The sequence below is a fragment of the Gracilinanus agilis genome, chromosome 5 (assembly GCF_016433145.1).
Source record: "Gracilinanus agilis isolate LMUSP501 chromosome 5, AgileGrace, whole genome shotgun sequence".
NCBI lineage: Eukaryota > Metazoa > Chordata > Mammalia > Didelphimorphia > Didelphidae > Gracilinanus > Gracilinanus agilis.
The window spans coordinates 149,561,580-149,584,832 of NC_058134.1; the positions used below are offsets into that span (position 1 = coordinate 149,561,580).

The 23,253-nt window shown below is 37.2% G+C and overlaps 1 protein-coding gene across 1 annotated transcript in view; it reads left to right on the top strand.

Moving 5' to 3' along the window:
- LAMB4 (laminin subunit beta 4) overlaps positions 1 to 22,777 on the top strand; it is a 141,193-nt gene extending 118,416 nt beyond the window's left edge. Inside the window, 6 exon segments of the mRNA XM_044678313.1 lie at positions 3,805 to 3,949; positions 5,720 to 5,927; positions 10,065 to 10,203; positions 14,592 to 14,768; positions 19,734 to 19,887; positions 22,638 to 22,777. Coding sequence (XP_044534248.1) covers positions 3,805 to 3,949; positions 5,720 to 5,927; positions 10,065 to 10,203; positions 14,592 to 14,768; positions 19,734 to 19,887; positions 22,638 to 22,777 — 963 coding nt within the window.
- The last annotated feature ends 476 nt before the right edge of the window (positions 22,778 to 23,253 follow it).

Below are 23,253 nucleotides of genomic sequence, written 5' to 3' on the forward strand. Positions count from 1 at the left end.
TGGTTGATATCTAAATTATTTATCCAGCCCTTAGAATGAGAAAATATCTAGGAAATTGAGGGAAACATCTCCCACAAAAAAAGATAAAATTAAGACACATAATTTTGCTCACTCAAAAATTTCCTTCTTGCTTTCAAATTCATTATTAAACTGTGTCAATCTAAAAACATTACATAACTGAGGAAAAACAGAAGTCTTTTTTTCAAATCCTATCAGAGGTAAGGGTAGTGTTCCAATACTAATTAGTTCTACTTCTGTTGACGTTGATTTACGCTATAAATTCTCTACTATAAATCCTAATTGAGGTAGCATTGTTCTGTTCCTATCTCGTTTGGTCTCCATGAAGCATAGAGAAAAGCACAAGAATGTAATCTTTAGTCACACATTTAAAGATTAGAATCTTATTTTCCAGCATTTTACTACTCTATTTTCAATTTCTAAGTATACCACGTATTAGGAATTTATTTCTGCAGCCCACTCACAGATAAAACTCATTTACTAAAAGGGTAAATGTTTTCTTTTTGACTTTGAAAGAATGTGCATTAGTAGAATTTGAGAGATTAGTAGAGTTTGAAAGCAGCACAGGAGTCACAATAGCATAAAAGGCATTGGAAATTAGAGTCAGGATGCCCGTGTTGAGGTCTGGGACTGACTAGCTTTTTGACTTTGGGCTAGTCTTTTAAAACTTTCTAGGCCTAAGTTCCCACATCTGTAAAATGAGAAAGTTCAACAAGATGATCTCTAAGGTACTACTGGATTTTAAAGTTTCTTCCTATATTCTAAGCTATTAGTCAAATCAAACAAAAATACTTCAATATATGGTGAAAACTTTAGGATAAATAATTCCAATTATTTTCTACTAATTCTTAGATTGTTGTTGTTGAGTTCATTCAGTTACATCCAACTCTTTAATGACTCCATTTGGGGTTTTCTTGGCAAAGTTACTGGAGTGGTTTGCCATTTCCTTCTCGAGCTTATTTTACAGATGAAGAAACTGAGGCAAACAGGGTTAAGTGACTTGTCCAGGATAACATAGCAAGAAAATATCAGGTAATCCTGACTCCAGGCCCAGTACTCTTTCCACTGCACCACCTACCTGGCCAAGTCTTGGATAAAGTCTTGTAAAAACAAAAATATCCCTCAATCCCTATAGTCAATCAGTTACCAAGTTGTGTTGACTTTCCATCTCTCCTCATTTTTGTATATTCCTTAACCTGCTTCAGGCTCTCATCACTTCTCAGTTGAAATATTATCATAGCCTTCAAGCTAATCCTTTCTCCAGTCTCCTCCCTCTCCATGAAGCAGTCAAAGTAATATTTCCAAAACAGATTAGAACACATCACTCACCTAGTCAAAAATCTATAGTGGCTCCCTATTGCCTTCAGAATAAAATACAAAATCTTCTACTTGGCATTTAAAGTCCTCCTCAATCAAGCTCCAACCCAACTTTCCAGAGTTATTTCTTACTGCTTCACCCAAGATGCCCCTACCAGGCAAGCTGACCTGCTGACTGTTCCTAAAGCACAGCATCTTCCATCGATAGCCCCTATATCTTTATATTGGCTATCCAGAGTCCATGCAAAATACAGGTTCTCTCCTCAACTCCCTCTTTTAAAATGTCTAACTTCCTTCAAAGCACCTTCTAAATGAGACCTTCCTGAGCTCCCTGGATCACCTACACGGGTCTCAGCATTCTCTCTTTGGAATTGCTTTGTATCAACTTTGTACTGATTTCGCTTTGCACTTACTTGTATATCTGTTGTATCCTCTCTCCCCAGTAGATTTAAGCTCTTTGATGGTGAGGGCTGTTTCATTTTTTTGGTTTTGTATCTCCAGTGCCCTGCGCATGTTGTCATTTTTGTTAAGGGAGAAGAATGATCACCTACTCAAAAATCACCTTGAACTCAGTACCAAAGTATCAAAGGCTCTTTTAATTCAGCCAGTGTTACAAGTGTTGCAGCAAGCAAGAAGTGCGAAGTGGGGAGTCTCACAGGCTCCTTTTATCCTGGACCCAGATGCAAAGATGGTCCCTCCCTTTGTTCCCCATTGGCTGGTTACTTGAAAGTTATAATCTTATCTCAAAAGCTAGCTAATCGGAATGCACAATTTACACACCCATTTATCCTAATTATTCAAGTGGGGTTTAATTAATCAAAACAAGGATTGGGGTTTAACCAATCAAAACAAGGATTGGGGTTTAACCAATCAAAACAAGGACTGTTTCAACCTGCATATTCTGTAGCCTTTAATGGGGATAGCTTCTCAGTAGGGTGAGAAGGACTAGGTGAGTGATGTGTTCTAATTTGTTTTAGAAGTATTTATTCTAAAACATTTTTATTTAGATTTTTTATTTTTTTATTAATTAATTAATGTTTATTATTATTTATTCTAAATTTATTTAGAATTATTACTTCAGCAGCTTCGAGGAGAGGGAGGAAACTGAAGAAAGGATTAGCTTGAAGGCTATGATAATATTTCAACTGAGAAGTGATGAAAGCCTGAAGCAGGTTAAAGAATATACAAAAATGAGGAGAGATGGAGAGTCAATACTTGGCAAACTGATTGGCTATAGGGATTGAGTGTTCAGGATCATCAGCATGAGCTGTTGTGGTTTTGAGGAAATGGGGCTTACAATGGACACTTTGGTGCCATGGCCTGACCTCTTACCACCCCAACTCCATTTTGAATCTTTGTGAGAGGAATCCACTGTTTTATAGGTTTCTGCTCCTCACATTCAGTCGTTTCAGTCTTTTTTGGGATTTTCTTGGCAGAGATACTGGAGTGGTTTTCCATTTCCTTCTTCAGCTCACTTTACAGACGAGGAACTGAGGCAAATGGGGTTAAGTAATTTGCTCACGATCACACAACTAAGTAAATGTCTGAGGCCAAATTTGAACTGAGGGAGAGGAAACTTCTGACTAACAGTGCACAAGCTGTCACTGCATAGCCTCGCTACCCCAGCCTGCAAGTAGCAGAAGCTTAATAAAAATTGGATTAAATTGAATTTATTTTCATTTGTTAGACAATATGATTTATGCTAAATTAGTATTTTTAGCATTGGTTTTGATCATAGAAACGTACTCCTAGATTTGGTATTTGTCTGAAACATAATGTTCAAACAATGTAATAATTTGTAATAGTAAAAATTGATTATGATTACTTTCAAATAATAATTTTTAAAAGTTCAATAACAAATACTTATTAAGTATAAATGCAGACCCAGAGGTGGGAGGTCCTGGGTTCCAATCTGGCCTCAGATTTCCTAGCTGCATAACCCTGGGCAAGTCACTTAATACCAATTGACTATCCCTCCTTACTCTTTTGCCTTGGAACCAATACTGTGCATTGATTCTAAGACGAAAAGTAAGGGTTAAAAAAAAAGAGTATAAATGTTAACAGCCTGGTATCAGAAAATATGATTCTACCTCAGAAACTTACCAACTGCAAGACTCTGGGTGAGTCACTTAACTTTATTCATCCATATTCATATATTCTTCATATGTAAAATGAGGATAATAATAGCGCCTACTTCTCAGAGTTGCTATGAAGATCAAATGAGATATGTTAAATGCTTTGTGAACCTTAAAGTACTATATAAATATTAACTAATATTATTAGGTATTCTGGATACAAAGAAGAAAAACAACACAGTGCCTGGTCTAATGAGACTATTGTAATGTGACTACTCAGCTTTCTACTTTGTCCTTAATGAGTGATTTTATTCTGTTCAGCAAGACTGCTGAACTCAGCAATTGTGCTTTCCCCCCACTCCTCTCACTGTGTACTTTTAAAATCTCTTTCCAGATAAGAAACATAACAAAACTGACTCGACTTACTAAGACCAAAGCCTTGCAGCTGACCAAGAAGTTAGAGACTATGAAAGGCCAAATGGAAGTAGAAGAACAGAGGACAAAAGCCCTCATCCTCAAAGTGAAGGACTTTTTGCTGGGTAAATGATCTGTAAAAATAGTAGGCCTGCTGCTGGGTTCTCTTCTTGGTTTCATTTTTATAACCCAACTGCTTTTGCTTCCTAAGAAAAGCAAATTTATATTATTTGGAAATTATATGTGTAGTACTAGGACAGGAAATAGCCCATCATGGGTGATCTTGAAATAATAAATTGTTGCTCCCCCAAGAGACCTGACAACTCATCTCATCCCACCACTTCCTTTTCTAAATGAGGAAACCAAAATTGCTTGTTCAAGGTCACATCACTTTCCATTGAAACTATTCTCAAAATGTTAATTCTGGGCTCTTATTTTTGATTCTTTGAGCAAGCATGATTCTCTAATAAATCCTAGAAAATAATATACATCCCACACAAACGAATTCAGTGTTTCAGGCTTACTTAATTAAATGTGTTTTTTTTAAAAGAAAAGAGTCCCTTGGGCTCAGTCTATAAGACCTAATATTTGGGATTCAGCAATTTACTTTAGGACTGCATTAGGGAGATAGCAGAAGAGAGACGCATCACATTTTGACCATTATCAAAGCACTTAAATACTCAGATGGTATTCCAAAAAAATATAGGCTCTTTGAGGGCAGAGACCAGCCCTTTGTCTAAGCAAGACCTCCCATCCCCAGGCCTGGCTGTCTATCCACTGAGCCACCCAGCTGCCCCCTAAAGTGATTGAATATTAACAGTATAAAAATCAGAGATTCAGCTCTGAATACTCTGTCGCTGCCTTTTTCATGAGATCACATGTTCCAGTTTGTGATTGGATAACAATATGATTGTAATCATATAATTGGTTTATTTAGTAGCCAACAAGTAGCATCTATTTTCCTTGTTGTTGGTTAATCAATAAATAATATGCCTTCGCACATTATTTTATACACGAGTTTCAGAGATCTTTGACAATTTTAGTACCTGGGATCATAGATCTAGAGCAAGAAGGGACCTCAGAGGCCATCTAGTCCAATCCCCTCATTTTGTAGATTAGAATTTAAATGACTTACCCAAGGTAACAAAGGTAGCAAATGCAAAGTCAGGATATGGATCCAATTCCTCTGACTCCAGAGTCAAGGCTCTTCCCATTCTACCAATGCTAATCCATGGATCCATATATAGGAAAAATAGTGAAAGTTCAGTTGTACAAATTTTCCCCCTTATACCTCAGAAGTTATTGCCAATGTAATAACTTTTCTCATTTGTCCTTTCCTTCTTTTTACCATTTAATAGTATTTTTTTATTCTCTATTTAGTGCTCTCTTGTTTTATTTTGGAGGGAAATGAGAGAAGATTATGAAACTGTAATCATAGAAAATATTCTTTCTCTCCAGTTCTACTATTTCTCTAGCAGATAAATTTTTCTTTCCACATTTTTCCCTGTAGTCTTTTATCAGTAACACAACTCTGTTATAACCCATGTTATCTTTAATCTTCATTTTTGCATTTTATCTACACTCAAATTCCTCTTTTTGCATGTGTTTAAGGGGGTTTTCAAAGCCCTTAAACACACACAAAAAAATTACATATTTATAGACAGACACATATGTTATTTACAGGTGATTGTTTGCATGTTTTCTCCCCATTAGATTGTGAGCTCTCCCAGAGAGCAAGAACTGGATCATAACTTTCTTTGTCTTCCCAGAGTTCAACACAGTGCCTGGCAAATAGCAAAGACTTGATAAATGTTGATTTGTCTTGACTTAAATGTGAAGAGATTCCATGTTTGCAAAAGACCCATTGTGAGCTAAATTTTGCATTCTTATTTAAGATGAGAATGTCCCACCAGAAGACATAGAGAAGGTTGCAAATCACGTACTGGATCTCCACCTACCAATAACGTCACAAAATCTAACTAATGAGCTTGAAAAAATAGAGCTGCTTATGAAACTCTGTGAGGAAGACCAAGCAGCAGGGAACCAGCTAAAACTAAAAGCCACAGAAGTCCAGACACTTTTAGTGATGTCTAAAGAAGCCGAGTGAGTATTTTGTTTCATAACATTCTCCCGTTTCTCTTAGGGAATCACAGAATCTCAGAATTGGAAGAGGCCTTCAAGTTCAACCTAAATCTTGAGAGGAAATCCCCTGTATGATATCCTTGACATTGTCTGTTTGAAGATCTCCAGTGACAGGAAATTTACTACCTAACAAGGCACTCTGAGTCATGATTAATTGTTAGGGAGGTTTTCTTTACAATAAGTTTAAATCCACATCTTTGCAATTTCTAGCTACTGCATGCATCCAGTTCTGCAAGCAAAACAAGTGTAATCCATCTTCTACGTGATAGACTTTCAAGAACTTGAAAATAAATATCGTGTCACCTCTTAGACTTCTCCAGCCTCCATATCCCCAATTTCTCTACCTAACTCTTCAATGACTCTTTTTTTTTAACAAATCACCACTCTTTATTTATTTATTTATTTGTTTATTTATTTATTTGTTTGTTTGTTTTAAACCCTTAACTTCTGTGTATTGACTTATAGGTGGAAAAGTGGTAAGGGTAGGCAATGGGGGTCAAGTGACTTGCCCAGGGTCACACAGCTGGGAAGTGTCTGAGGCCGGATTTGAACCTAGGACCTCCTGTCTCTAGGCTGGCTCTCAATCCACTGAGCTACCCAGCTGCCCCCCTTCAATGACTTTTAAGTTTAGCATCCCTCCCCGCAACATCCCTCTAACAGGGAATCTTCTAATAAGCAGTTGGAAAAGTGTTGGTCAAAGGGCATCATGAAATCTAACTGAAATTAGAAGCACAGCAATATAAGAGCTGCATAATGAATGCCAAATTCTTGAACAAGGTGACTCAGTGTGCTATGCAGTAATAATAAGACCAAGAGCAGGGAAGCTTGTTTCCTGTTTTCATTAGTGGCTCGGTTCCTTTCTAATGGTCTATTACCTCCTTACACTACATCAAACTATGAACAATTTAACCAACTCTTGATTTCCTTTGTCCTTGCTGACTTAGCCAAGCAAAAAGAACCTCCATCCTGTTGTTTTTATAAGCATGGGAAGCTGTGGCTCCATCAGGTGATATGGATGGTCACATTATCAATGACAAGATTAAAAGCAAACATTTGTTGAGCATCCACTATATAAATAAACCTTTATTAAAAATTTTATGGGGACTCAATTGAAGGCATAACCTTTTTATGCCATGTTGTTTTATATTAACATAAAAAATTAGCACAATTAGAGATGAAATGAGCAACAAAAATAGCCCAGGAGGAATTTAGAAAAGCTGAACAAAGAGGGTACCGGAAAGACAAAACTGAATGTAGTACAATGTGTTATACCCAGGAGGCACCTGGTAAACTTTTGTTGAATGAACATCTATTGAACTGGTGAGAGAAAACTATTGGAGTTTGTACTGAAGGAAGTAGTAAGGGTTGGGGGAAGAAAGAGGAAATTGATCCTGGAGAGAGAGCCTGCAGCCATGACATTCAAGAGTGAACTAGGGATATGCAGGAGAAGAGATGGTATGGGGCTGACCCTAAAGCCTGGATTGAATTCCATCTTCACCTCATTTCCCTAACATCCCTAAAGCCACTAATTTCCTCCAAAAGTCAGCTTAGGCACTAATTTGGACTTAAAAGTTTTCCTGATCCCCTAAATGCTAATGCCCTCCCTCTCAGAACTACCTTATATCATTTTGTATATATTATGAATACACATATGCACTGTGAGGTGCTGCCAATGTAAAATATGCATGCTCAGATAGGCTGTCTAACTTTGACTTGAAAGAGGTGAGCCTGCATGATAACTGGTAAGCTTCAGCAGGTAAGATCCTAGAGGATCACCAATCTGAGCACTCTTTCCTCCAGTCTCCAATGGGGCACTGGACCAAAATTACACCTATCTACACCTACACTCTCTCTCTCTCTCTTTCTCTCTCTGCTGGTCTATGGGTATAACAGCTTAAAAAAAATTGATCTCCCTAAAGAGGAATGGTTGCTCCAATTTTATACCCACCAGCTTGGCCTCTTGCTGCTAATGATCATGACACAAAAGATCATCACGAATAGTGAGTAAACCTATTTATTCCAAAAAATAGAAATTGGAGAAATTATAGAGATTATCATAGAAAATGCACAGAGTGAAAGAGATCTTTTGGTGAACAGGAGATGAGATCTTACATCAACCAAGAAAGAGGTCCTGATCTCCTCAAAGGGGAAAATCTCCAAAGTCTATGGAAAGGTTGGTTAGAAATAGGGGAAATGTTCAGCTTTCCCTACTCATCTGCAGTTTCCAAAGTGTGTCCTCTTGCTGTCTCCATGTGTCTGGATCACCCCCAGGTTAGTCTGGTACCACACATGAACTCTCTGCAAGAAGGAATGTCTCTCCTTCACAAATCTATCATACTAATGCTTTACTTTATTCAGATGCCTCAGCATATCAGCAGTCCCTCCATCAATTAGGAGACTCTCATGCAAAATGCTCCAGGCTTGGCTGGAAGCCCAGTTTATGCTTATACATGTACATATTGTAGCTCTCATTGAAATGGTAACTTTATGAGGGCAAGGACTGTTTCACTTTTGTATCCCCTGTATTTAGCACAGCCCCTGGCACTTAATAAGTTTTGATTGATTGACAATGACCCTCTACATGAGCTGATGTTTGATTTCTGCTCACACATCTCCAATGCTGGCTGTTTTGCCTTGCCCCTTTAACCCTCAGAATTACCTTGTGGATGTTTTATATTTATTTATAGACATATCTGTTGTGTTCTTGATAGAATGTAAGTTGGAACTAATTAATTTTTATCTTTATATCCCCAGCACCCACCACAGTGCTGGCACATAGCAAATAAAGCTTTTTTACTGTATGATTGATTGAAGCAACTAGGATTGAGGTTTACATGATTTTGTCTTAGATATAAAAAAACTAGATTCGTTTCTTTAAAAGTTGGCCTGATTTTCTACTATAGTTTTGTAGTACTTCTTCTTCATATAACTTGAATGCTCATTTCTAAACATTTCATAAATATAGACACGAAATGAAATCACAAAGGAGAGACAGACTGACAGGCAGACAGACTGGTATTACTTGAAATACTTTTCATTTTAACCTCTGACTGGGTTGCTGAGAGGGTGGAATTTCAGTCAGGCTCAAATAAACCTGAATAAACACAGCTTTAAAATATTCAGCCTTAAAAAACATACTTTCTCTCTGTGAAACCTCTTGACTCTTCTACCCCTTACCCCCATTCCATTAAGGATTTGCTAACATTGCTGTTTCAAGCTTTAGGAATTAGGAAATTTGAATCAGCTGATGATCATATTGCATTTTTAGAAAGTAGGTAGTAATTATTGTTGGCATTTATATAGTATTGAAGTTCATTCTCTCTTTGTTTTTTGATCCGTAGGACAATCAACCAATCAGTAAGCATTAATTAAGTATCTACTTTCTGCCAGGCACTGAGGGACACTGGAGATACAGAGAAAAATGAAACAAACCTTCCTCTCAAGGATTTGGATTCTACTGGGGAAAATGAGATTTGTAATAGGGCACTGGTCAATGAAAGTTCAGTCCCTAGAAGTAGGCAATGTGCTCTCTCTGATACAATTCCCCATGTGGATGGTTAGGGTATTCATTTTTCAATCTTGTCCTACTCTCTGTGACCCCATTTGGGGCTTTCTTGGGAAAAATATTGGAGTGGTTTGCCATTTCCTTCTTCAGCCCATTTTACAGATGAGGAAACTGAGGCAAACAGGGTTAAGCAATTTGCCCACGATCATACAGCCAATTAGTATCTGAGCCAGATTTGAAATCAGGAAAATGAGTTTCCTGACTCCAGGCCTGGCACTCTATCCACTGCGCCACTTATCTGCCCAATATATGCTAATCTGCCTTTCATATTTATACTACACATGTGTGTATATACATACTATCTCCTCAGATGTATATGCCATATGTGATATGTGTGTGCATGCATCTATGTTTTATCATACACATCCAGCTTTCAAAACACACACACTTTTAGCATTTTTTTTGACTTCAGAATAATCTAAATTTATACCCAATTCAGTCATGTTTTTGGTTCAATGAAAAAGCATAAGGAAGAATCAAAATACTAGAGTTTTAGATTCCCTTAGACCTAACATGTTCTTTTCTTATTTTAGGGAAGCAGTAAGCACCCTGCTGAACCTGGAAGAAATGCTGAAAGGCCTGCAAAGTGCCAAAAACATCCAAGGACAAGCAAACTCTACTGTGAAACAGCTGGCGGATGAGCTACAAAAAATTGAAATGACAATACTGAAGGTATCGTGCATCTACTTTGAAACTGTCCTGAATTTGCCTATGGGATGGTAATGTTAATATGATGCAAAAGACAATGCAGTACTATTTATTTTCCAGATACACATACTCACACGTTGCCTCAAAATAGCAATGATCCTATCTGTCCCACCTATTTCACATAACTGGTCTGAGGAACAAATGAGAGTGCAACGATGTGTTGAGTTTATGTAGACTTCTATAATTTACGAAGCATTTTCCCATAGGCTATCTCACTTGATAATCATAATACCATCAATTTGGCCCAGCACTTATTACTATTCTGTTCTTCAAATAGGGACATTTAATTCCCAGCTGGATTAAGTGATCTTTGGATCAAGCTAGGTAAGCACTGAATGCCTCACCATCAGTCGGCTAGTAGAGTAGGTGGTAAATCCTTTGGCCATGACAACCTTTGAAACTTTAGAAAAATTAAAAATGGCTCTCCCTTCTCTGAGGCTTCTTTTTCCTTCTGTAGGAACAGCAATAGGGTGGCAAGAAAGGGGCAACTGAATGTCCAGGATCATTTTTAAACCATCTCTTCTTATTAATTTAATAGTAATGTAAATATGAGACCCTGTCCTCATGGACAATAAATAAGCAGGCATGCTACTAAAGGAGTTGTTCTCCTTTTGAATTCTCCTCTTGACAGGCAGCATGGGAGAGTGAAAAGGAATGCTGATTGTTTAGTCACAGGGTCTAGGTTCAAATCAACCTCTATCTTTATAATCTGTTTCACCTTGTGCAAATCTCCTTACTTCCCTACACCTCAATTTCCCCACCTGCAAAATGAAGGGTTGGACTAGATAGATTCTGAGATCTAGCTGTAGGCTTTTGGTTTTATGATCTTATAGTATACTTATAAGAATTAACAGAGATTGAGAAAGACTTCTTGTAGAAGGCAGACTTTAGCTGAAATTTAAAGGAAGTCACAGAAACTAGGAGATAGAGATGAGAAGGTAGAGAATTCCAGGCATGGGAACAAGGGAAAGAGATAGAAAGAGCTTATTTAAGGGATAGAAAGGAGACCAATGTCCCAAGCACAAGTGGAGAAGTATGGCAGCTAGTAATACCAGTTTAGAACATATCCTTACATAAAGAATCTTACAGAGGGGGAAGCTGTAAAATTATAAGAGAAATTTTACCAAATATGTCTGCCAATTATCATGGAGGACATCTAGCACAGAGTAAAATAAAAGAGAGACATTCCCTAAATAATAAATTAATTCAGGTGCTCCTTTTTAAAGAATGACATTATATTAATTGCATCAAATCCACAATACTATAGACTCTCCTAAATGAGAACCACAACTGCTCAGAAGAGTTTAGCTTAACAATCCACACAGGAAAAAAAAAGTGGATGAAGAATGCTTATTGTCCACACTAGGATATACAATTAGCAGCTAGGTGGCTAAGTGGAGAGACTGCTTAATCTGGAGTCAAGAAGACCTAAATTCAATTCTGCCTTCAGACATTTACTGGCTGTGTGACCTTGACAAAATTACATAATCTCTTTCTGTCTCCATTTCCTCATCTGTTAAATGGGAGGAATGATAACATCTACTTCAGAGATTTGTTGTATGATTCCAATGAGATATCATTTGCAAAGCATTTTGCAGACATTAAAACACCATATAAATGGTAGCTATCATTTTTTATTTTATTATAAAATAGATATATTGATACATGTTTTATAAAGACACTATAGATTGATAATGGGTTTTTTCATATTGCTAAAGTAATGGAATTGAGTAGGAGAAAATCTCAAGCTAATTAATCAGTATGTAGGTGGTAAGTATCTAATATGTTTTAGACATTGTGCAGGGTGGTAGAGATAAGAAGATAAAAGTGAAACGGCCCCTACCCTAAATGGATTTTATATATACACATATAAGTATAACTAGAAGAAACATGAAGCTAAATTTTATTTATGAAATTTTCCAGCACTTTCATTAATCTCAAACTTCTTCCTAAAAGTCAGTCATTTTTTAAAAATAGCAGTGTTCTTCCAGTGACACGATATAGCTATAAATCATAGAATAACACATTCTGAAAAGCCAAAGTCACAGGTTACCCAAAGGGCCACATAAATGGCTGTCATGCATGACCAGTGATGATTTGTACATAAGAAACAATGTAAAAATATTCCCCAGGGTGAATACCACTGGGAAAAAATATGGGTCAACATATATATATGTAATATATATATGATATATATATATAATATATAACAAAAATAATTCAAGGAAACCCTAATTGTTGGAGTTATACCCAGTTAATGTTAAAAGATCTAAAGGAAAACTTCTGGCACATGATGTTGGGCCTCTACTGAGAATTGATGGGAAGATATGAACAAGAAGTATATGGTATTAAAAGATGTTCTTGGATTATAATCTGTATTAGTGGATGGGTTACCACAATGATGGGACCAGAGCACCAATGAACTACTTTAGTATTGTCAAATGACCAACAATATTTGTGTTAAATTGGAAAAGTCAATAGTCAATAAACATTTTTTAAACACCTACTATGTGCCTCCCACTAGGGAGACAAAAAAAATAGACAATCCCTGCCCTCAAGGAGTTTATAATCTAACAGGTAAAGACAGTACATAAAAGAAAGCTGAAAAGTGATCAGAGGAGAGGTACCTCACAGGAAGATATAGTAGAAAGCCAAGAAAATTGAAAATCAGTGCAGCTGGATGGAAAATAAGATGTCTGAGGGAGAATGATCTATTTTACATATTTCACTTCTGGTTGTTTTTCCCCCAAGTTTTCATCTTAGAGTATTTCCACTATACCAGATTAATCCTGGGTTACAGTTGTGATCCTCATCCCAATTCCATTAGAATGGTGAAGTGCCTTAAGATTATGTTATATGAAGACTGGTCAAAGGCAGTGAGGAAGTTTTTGTCTGAAGAAGAGAATATTTAGTGAAAAGTTACTAGTAATCTTCAGTTATTTGAATGCCTATGTTGCAAAGACTTGTTCTGTATGACCCCAACACATAACTAGAAGCAATGGGTAGAAAGTACTGAGAGATACATTTGATTTTTAGATATTAGAGCTAATCCAAAGTACAATGGGCTGCCTTAGGAAGTGAGTCTTTCCTATCCCATTCTGCTAGAGATCTTCAAGAAAAGTCTGGATGAGCACTTGTCAGGCACGTTGAAGATGGGCTTCTTCAGGGTCAAATTAGATTGGAATCCTCTGAGGCCCCTTCCAACCTTGAAATTCTGTGATACCAACTGTTTTTCTTTATTGCACAGGTTGCCAAGACCAAGGAACTCATCATAAAGAGGTCAGATTACTACAGATGAGTTTCTCTGTGTTTATTTAGACTGGTCCTTAGAAATCAGATACTATTTGTACTAAGTCAACAAAAAAAAATCAAATACAAAATGGGGGAAAAAGTGAAAATGCCTAATTAGTTTATTCTATACCATCTTTGCTGAAGCTAGGTAGCACAGTAGATAGAGTTCTAGGCCAAGAGGCAAAAAATTCAAATCTAACCTCACTAGTTGTGTGACCCTGAGTAAATCACTTAACCTTGCTTGCCTCTGTTTCCTTATCTGTAAAATAAACTGGAGAAGGAAATGGAAAACCACTCTGGTATCTTTGCCAAGAAAACCCCAAACAGGGTCATGAAGAATTAGTCTCGGCTAAAATGACTGAACAATGATATAACATCTTTATCTGTCAGAGAGGTTGACATTATAGAAATTCTAAAATTTAGATTTTAGGGATCCTCTACTTCAGCACCCTCATTAGTGAGGAAATTGAGGTCAAGAAATTAAATAAATCGCCCAAGGACAAAAAGTAACAGAACTGGGATTTCCAAATCCAGGGCTATTTTCCTCATGTAATCTGTGAGGTACAGAGGAATTATAAAGTTATTGTATGGATATTGTGAACACCAAGTATTAGGACTTTCATTTTTATTTCATTTTCACTATTAATGTCCTAACAAATTAGTACCATGTAGAAAGCTTAGCAAACACTGATTTTGGAGTCAAAGAACTTCAGTTCAAATCCTGACTACTGCTTACTTTCTGGGCAGCCTTAGACAATTCAATTAACTTCTCTAGACCTCAGATCCCTTATCTGCAAAATTAGGGAGTTTGGATTAGATAGTCAATGAAGAACCTTCCACCTTTAGATTTTTGACTTTATAATTTCCACTTGGAAGAAAATCTTAAATAGCATGTTGTAGGGCCCTGCCCTTGATGATACACAAATTTATTTTACATTTAAATGATTTGTTCATACTTGAAAGATTTGGGAACCAGGGAAATAGGCTTGATGTTTTAGATTCTACTTGTTTCATTTGGCATAAATGGAGTTTTGCCTTTCTTATCTTTCCCCCACAAATAGGTTGAAAATTTTACCAATAAGACTGATGATGAGTTGGAACACATATCAAGCCAACAGTCCACACTAGAAGATGAAATCTCTACCCTGAAAATCAAGATATTAAGGACTCGAGACCAAACTATCAGTGCAAAAGCCAAGGCTGAATCAGCCCAGGATCAAGCTAACATCACTGAGAAGGTTAGTTTTACTCCTGTAAGTGATAGCCAAAAGAAAAAGGGGCAGTTTCATGGTAAATAACATTTGATTAAAAATTGGCAAGTGGCATGGCATAAGTGCTTAATGAATGTTTATTATTTTCTTATTGACTGCTTGTTCTGTATGGGGGAATAATAGAGGGAGTAAGAGCAGAAGCAGTGGAAAAGTTTGATACTCAGAAGCATCTTGTAGAAGTCAGGATCCCCCAGTTCTAAAATCCATCAGGGACCTTTCTCTGACCCATACCCTGGAAGGAGGGAAGGAAATAAGCGTTTATTTAATGCCTGCTATGTCAGGCACCATGCTAAGTACTTTGCAAATATTTCATTTGACCTCTGCAATTCATCCTTGACCCAGAACCACCAATCCTCTAATATTGTAGAACATAGCCTTTATATACATATCCTGTTTTGAACCTTTCAGCTTCCAAATTCAAGTGAATAGCATCCCATTTTATATATATATTCACTTATATATTTCAAAATAAAATCCCAAATTCTCACCTTGGACATTATTCTAATATACTTACAATGTCTTTCCCATAGTAGACACTTAATAAATGTTTTTTGACTGGCTGACATGGTGCATAAACAAAGCAACAAGGGAGTTAGTCACATGACCAAGAGATACAGATCTAGACATGAAATCAGAGCTAATTAGAGTTTCTATTTAATTAAGCAGATGTGGAAAATAAGCTATTAAAATAGGCTTTGGCAGGTCAAGTGACCCAGGAAATCCATTCTTTAAGGGAGCCAATTTTGTTAAAAGCCCAACTTCTCTTTGTATTATTTTGGTTGTTGTTTTTTTCAGAGACAAACATAACTATGTAAACATATATCTTGAAAGCCATAATTTTTTTTATGTGAAAATCCTGAGTTGTAGCTGCTGGCTTTAAATTTCTAATGCACTAGGCTAAAAAAAAATTTTTTTTCTGACTTCAAGACACAGATTTTCTGTGGAAATAAAAATGTTGTTGAATCATTTCTGTCATGTCCAACTCTGCATTACTCCATTTAGAGTTTTCTTGGCAGATGTGCTAGAGTGGTTTGCCAGCTCTTTTTAAAGATGAGGGAACAAAGGGAAACAGGATTAAGTGACTCGCCCAGAGTCACACAACTAGTGGGAGTCTGAAGGCAGATTTGAACTTAGGAAGAGAACTCCCTGACTCCAGGCCCAGCACACTCTCCTCTGTGCCATCTAGCTGCCCAGGAAATAGAAAAAGAAAGCTTCAGAAATGGAGGGTCTTCTCCATCTAGCTTTGTTCATTCTTTCATTGAACAAATATTTATTGATAGCCTTCTGCATATTTAGCACTGAATTAGAACATAGGTTCTAGAAACTAGAAAGTACCTTAGAGGCCACTGAATCAAATCCCTTCAATTTACAGGTGAGAAATCTGAGGCTCAGGGAGATTAAGTTATCACACTGTAGTAAGGTCAAAGGCAGGATTTGCATCCAGGACTCCAGATCCAATTTTCTTTTGTCTGGATAGTTTTCTCATCTGTCAGGTGGTTCTCATAATATGTGCTCTGCCTGCCTCACAGAGCTGTTACAAGAATGCAAAAAGATAATGAATATGAAAATGCCTCCCATAGAGTAAAATGGCATAGAAATAAAAGATATTGTTAATAAAATATTATCAAAATCAGTATTTATAGGAAAATAGAATAGAAGTAAAAGATTGCTTTTTCTCTCAGTTGCTCTTAAAGAACATTTGAGTTGCAGAGACCAAATTTAGAGAATAATAACTCATACTTATTTAGTGCTTTAGTATTTACAGAGCATTTTCCTCACAACAAATCTGCAAAGCTGATGGTACATGCATGACTGTGCTTGTCTTAGAGAGGAGGAATCCAAGGGTCAAGGAGGTGAAATAACTGTCCCATAGTCACACAGTAGTAGGTGTTACAGCAAGGATTGAAACTCAGTTTTTATCCCACCACACTGCTTCTCTCGATAGGTCAGCTTCACTTAATTAACCCCACCAGCCTTTCCAGCTGTCATCTCTCAGTAGTTTAGTGGCAAAAAACATCCATTAGCCATAAGAATAAATGACTTCAGAGTCCTGGCCCTGACACCAACGGAGTGTCTATTTCTCTGCAACTCACATTCTTCATTTGGTAAAAAAGAGAAGATACGAACACTACTGCTATGTGGCTCAATAGATAGAGCATTGTACCAGGAGGCAGGAAGACTCCGAGTCCAAATTCAGCCTCAGACACTTAGAAGCTATGTGATCCGGGAAAATTCATTTAACCTCAGTTTGCCTAAATCCACTTGAGAAGGAAATGGCAAACCACTCCAATATCTTTGCCAAGAAAGCCTCATAGACAATATTGGCATGTTATGGTCTACAGGGTCACAAAGAGTTAGATACGACTAAACAACAACCACCACCACCTCCTCTATTACACATTTTTCGTGGAAAGTATTTTGTAAATCATTAGCTATAAAACTGAGCTAACATTACTCTTGCTGTTGTTGTGTTTATTATTCATTCCCTTCCTTTCAGTAGAACCCCTCAGCCAAATGATCTGCACCCCCTGACTCCATTGTCTCACCTACTTTTAATTCTCTTTTAAATCTTTTTGTTCTACCTTTAAACCATTAATCCTCCACCTCAATTGCAATCTCATAGATTACCTATCTAAATACCATGGCCTTCTCTCAGGCTTCATTTTTCTTCAATGGTTTTACCATAATTATCATTGCTACAACACCCTTTCCCCTCTCCCCTCCTTTTTGAAGCATTTTTTTCTCCCTTCTTTTTGTCCTGTCTGACCCTTCTGGACCCCATTTAGGTATTTCTTGGCAAAGCTGCCATTTCTTCTGGCAGCTCATTTTACATATGAGGAAATTGAGGCAGAGAAAAGTGACTTGCTCAGGGTGATATAACTAATGTCTGAGGCCAAATTTGAACTCAGAAAGATGAATTTTCCCATCTCCAGGCCCAGCACTCTGTCTACTCCTTTGCTTCTCTTCAAACTCCTCTGATTATTGTTGCTTCCTTCACAGGCCCCCCTTCTTTATCATTCCTTCTAACAAAGGGTCTCCTAAAGAAGCTGACTTCATCTTATCTGTCCTCTAGTCAGGGAGATTGCTCATAGGAGCTTGCTCAATCCCACTTCTCTTTTCCTTGGTCAAGCAGGATTTCCTGCTTTCTTTCCAAAAGAGCAGCTCTGAGACTTTTTCAGGTCTTAGCTTAAGTCACCCCAAACCTCCTGTGACTGCTTTATGTTGGTGTGTCTCTTCTCTGAGCTCCAACACTGTACATTTTAACAAATGATTCAATCAAATAGCTACGAAGTACCAGGCATGCTACTCAGTGATAGGGAATCAAAAACCAAAAGTGACCTAAGAAGTTGCTGTTTTACTAGAGCAGGGGAAGACTTGCAGGAAGCTCATCTGCAGAGAGACAAGTAAATACAAGATGATTTGAAAAGATTGAGAGGATCAGATAAAACTTAATGGAGTAGAAAAGGAAGGGAAGGGAGGAGGAAGTGAATTTAAGGCTTAGGAAGCAGGCTTTTTCAAAGGCACAGAGACAGAAAGTGGAATACAGAGGGAGTTCTGAGAACAGCTTTAGGTCAATTTGATTACAGGATCAAAATGTCATAGATTTAGAGTTGAAAGGAACCTTGAGAGGGTTAAAGAGTTGAACCCTCTTGTTTTACAGATGAGGAAACTAAAGCCAATAGAGGATAAGTGACTTGCCCAGAATCATACAATTGGGAAGTATTTGAAGTGGGATTCGAACCCATATCATCATGACTCCAAAGTCAGTGCTATATCCACTATATCATGCTTTATCTCATATTGTCCTACCTGTTACATAAGGAATGCCAATTCCATGAAACATCCATCCTTAATGTAAATACGTAGCAGGGCGACCCAGTGGACAGAGCATTAGACCTAGAGTCAGGAGGACCCAAGTTCATATCTAGCTATGTGACCCTGGTCGAATCATTTAACTTAATTAGATCTGCCTCAGTTTCCTCATCTGTAAAATTAGGATAGGGTTATAATAACACCTATCTCCCAGAATTGTTGTGAGGATCAAATTTGGCTTTTACTACTACTAAGCTGCCATCTTGGCTTTGCCCCCCTGAGCATGTCAATTAAAACAAAACAAAACATGGAAAGACCTATATGAGATTATGAAGGGTGAAATCAGCAGAATGAAGAAAACATTGTTTACTGCCACAGGAATATTATTTGAAGAATGACTTGTATATGTCTATCTCCAGAGAAATAACATAAATAGAAACAAAGAAGACAGTTTTATATATGTACATATACACATATATGTACATATATCTTTTGTTAAATGATGCTTTTTATAGTGTGGGGCAGAAAGGGGGAGGAGGGAGGGGAGAGAGAGAGAGAGAGAGAAAGAAAGAGAAAGAGGGAGACAGAGACAGAGACAGAGACAGAGAGAGAATCTAGGAATTTTAATGTAACAAAAAAAGCAAGTAAATTAAACAATAATAATAACAATTTGTAACCTGCTTTGCAAATCTTAAAGCACTATTTAAATGCTATCTAGTCATTATAAAATACTTTATATGCATTACCCTATTTTATTCTTTCAACAATCTTATGAGGCAGGGAACACAAGTAAATTCACTTTGCAAATGAGGAAACTGAGCCAGAGCAGTTAAGCGAATTGCCTAAGATATCTTAGAGAGTAAATAGTAGAGCTCCAACCAGAACACATACATGTCTTTTGACTCCAAATCCAGGATTCTTTCCATTGTGTCACAGATGACCTAGGTAAGAGTAGGTCAAATTTCACATTAACTGGAATATTGTTTCCTTTGTATCTACTCTTAAATCATAACAGAAGGATGATCAGTTGCAAGTAGGCAGTTAATAATATGATGATATAATAATAGGATGATAGTGATGATATGATGATGAGTGATAGTGGTCTATATTCTATTACAGGATTTTATTGATCTAAAAAAACAATTCACAGTTCTCCAAGATAAGACAAACTCTAAAGGATCCATGAAGGGAGCATTCAGAAAAGTAAAACAGCTAAAAGAAGAAGCAGAAAAATTGGCTGGAGAGACAGAGGAAAAAATGCAACGAATTAAAGGTATTCATATTCCACTGACATATACACTTCATTTAGCTCTTTCTCTGAAAATGGGCAAAGTATGAGTAGAACCAAAGAATGTATGGAACATATTCCTGTGATTTTTTTTACACCATTGATTCATTTAGTAATCATTTATGGAATTCGTCTTATCTACAAGGTATCCTGCCAGACACCAATGGAGATAAATGATGAATAAGACCCAACCTCTGCCCTTAAGGAGTTTACAACCTAGTAGGGGAGATAAGATACTTACACAAAAATCTATACTTCAAAGTAAAACAGGATACCAGAATGAGAGATATAAACAAATGTTTTAAGAGTGCAGTCTCCATGCCTTTGAACAGGCTGACCATCATGTCTGGAATGCTTGTACTTTACATGTACTATATGATATATACATACAATAAATATAATATACTTGCACTGTAATACTTTACTTATACTACCTCCTCATCTCTATTTCTTAGAAATCTCTAGTTTCCTTTAAGAGTCAGCTAAGGTACCACCTTCTCCATGAAACCTTGTCTGATCCCCCCCAGCTACTAGTGTCCTTCCAAAAAATTAGCTCGCATTTATTTTTATGGTATATATTATCTTTATGTATTTGGAAAGAGTTTGTCCCTAACTATTTAATCCTCTCCACCCCGGGCCCAGTTAATCAAATTATAGAAGAGGTAAAAAAAAATAGAAAGATAAGGTATTAATATTTTTATAGGTTCTATTACCCCTAGATAAAATGGTATAAAGTTGTTCCTGGTGGAATTAGAGGGACTAGCCTGCCAATTATTGCCCTTAAAAAGCCAACTTACTAACCTTGAGAGACTGTCGAAGTGGGAAGCAGGTTCGTGGAGTTGCCCTGTCATGGGAAGAAAAGGAGAAAAAGAAGAGGGAGTGTTGGGGTAAGAACAGTTCTTCAAGGAAGCATGGCTCCTGGCAGTAGAGAAAAAAGTCAACCATGAATTCAAAGGGGAATTAGTCTTGGCAGCTTGATCTGTGGAGATTAATGAGCCCAGGGGATCCAGATGATTTGTCCACCCAGCACATTGTACCAGCAGCTAACAGCCCAAGAACACAAGAAGAAGAGAAAGAACAAGCAGAGCCCAACCATGCCAAAGGCATGAGTTGCCTGGTCCACTAGTATTCTCTACATGTATGCTTCACTATCAGTGTACTCAAAGTTTGTGCCCACTCTTCTCACTGATGTTCTGTGTATTTGGGAGATAACCTAGCCCAAGTTTATGGACAGAGTATTCTGGAACTCTTGTTCTTAGAGGGGCAATTTAGTAAACATCTTTGCTTGGAGCTAATTGTGTTTACTGGCTGACCATTCAAATAAGCATTATGGTGGGGACTTATAATTCATAATTTTAGATGTATGAACTCACAGATTACTTTAAGCCTATGGTAGTAGCCTCCTTCTGGAGACTTATGAGTATCACATTGGGACGATAACCAACAAAGGATACTCTACCTTCATATGTACACATGGTTTTCCCCCCAGAGACTTTAAGCTCCTTGGGGGCAGGAATTGTTTCATTTTTGTCTTCTTATCCCAGTGCCTAGCATATAATAAATGCTTAAAATGTATTTGTTGGAGCCCCTTAGTACACTTCAACAACAGTAAGTTAAGATAGACTGGAAAAGAAAGATATTGAGGGATAGAGAGACTGACCAGTAAGGAGACAACTGAGATATTCCAAACAAGAAGTATTACATTCCTGCACTTTGGTGGTAGCTATGGAAATGGAAAAAATTACAAAGTGCAGAAACAAAATCAATAAGACTAGGCTAATATTTTGGATATAGGAAGTTGAAGAAAAGAAGAGTCAAAGATAATTAATTTCAAGGTGTTGAACATTGGTAACTAAAGAGATCTTCTCTAATAGGAAGTCACTGACATAGAAGAGATAGATGAAGAAGCTTCAGTTAATGGAGAATTACCGAGAGAGGTTAGAGAATGGCAAAGGAGTAGAGAGAATAAATGAAAAAGTCCAACATTTAGGACAGGAGTAAGAAGAGAAGCTAGTGAAGGAGGCAAAGAAATGTTGAGAATAGTAGGAGGAAAACCAGGAGAATGAAATGTCATGGGGTATTCAAGATAGGAGCCAAAGTACCAGAAAGTATCAAGAGGCAGTGGGTGGCCAAATGAGGCATAAGGACATAAGGTCAAGGAGGATGAGGCCTGGGAAAAGGTCATTGAATGTGGCATTTAGTAGGACAGTAGAGACAGTTTCAACAGGGTGATTAGGACACAGGCCAGATTGAAAGGCATAGTGAAGACAAACTACCCTTTCTAGAAGGTTGATTAGGAGAGGAAGGATGCAAAAGAGACAATAGTTTGAGGAAGCAAAAGTGCCCATTCAGAGGTCACACTCCCTCAAGTTGCTATCTTCTATGCCAAGCAGGCACAGCATTCCACTCAGGGACTTCATTGGTTTGAGCACAAAAGCACACATGTCCCCTCCTTTTCCCATTTCCCCCACAATAAGATTAAGAGAATGAAGATCCAAATACACAAACAAAAATAAGTAGAGATCCACTGAGGAGAAATAAATATATTGCCTTTTTAAAAAATTTTGCTTTAATTTGCATGATATCCTTGTAATTTTTAATGAAAGGAAGATTGGATTCGATGGCAAAAACTGTTGTGTCATTAAGAAGTATGTAAATTCCCACCCTGGCAAAAATGTGGGAGTTGAGAGAAACTTTTTTTTAATATATAGTTTCTTTTCATTTTCTTCTTTCAGCTTTAGAAAAGAAGATCCAGGTCTTGAATCAAACTAAGCAAGAGAAAGTCAACCAGTTAAAGCAACTAGAAGATCACGTCATAGCTATTAAAAATGAAATTGCTGAGCAAGAAAATAAATATGCTACCTGCCATACCTAGGCCATTTAAGTGGGTTAGAGTTGCTTCCTTATTTTCTAGTTACTGATTAAAGCCCCCTACATATATCTGTAGAGTCCTGCAAATTGGAATGGCTCTCAGAAGTCATTTGTCCAACTCCTTTCCAAAGCAAGAATTTCTATTTACAACAGCCTCCAGAAATCGAGATGAGAAAAGCTATCGTGATGTCAGGTAAACAGGGTTGGAGCTATCTTTTTTTTTTTTAACATAGGTCTGTCTGGAGTTCCTCCATACTCTGTTCTGCTATTTCTTGGTATTTAAGTAGACTAAGGAATTAGAGCCAGGGAAGTGTCACTTCTTAAGAAAATAGGAAAGGAAAAACAAAAGGTTTTTCAAGCAGCTTTTTCCTCTTGACTTTTTCCCCTTCTTTAAGTATAAAAGGGAAAGATGAAGTTTGCATGGATTCAGGCTTATGCTATTTCTGTCAAATGAACTTTAATTTTTGTTAAATTACTATA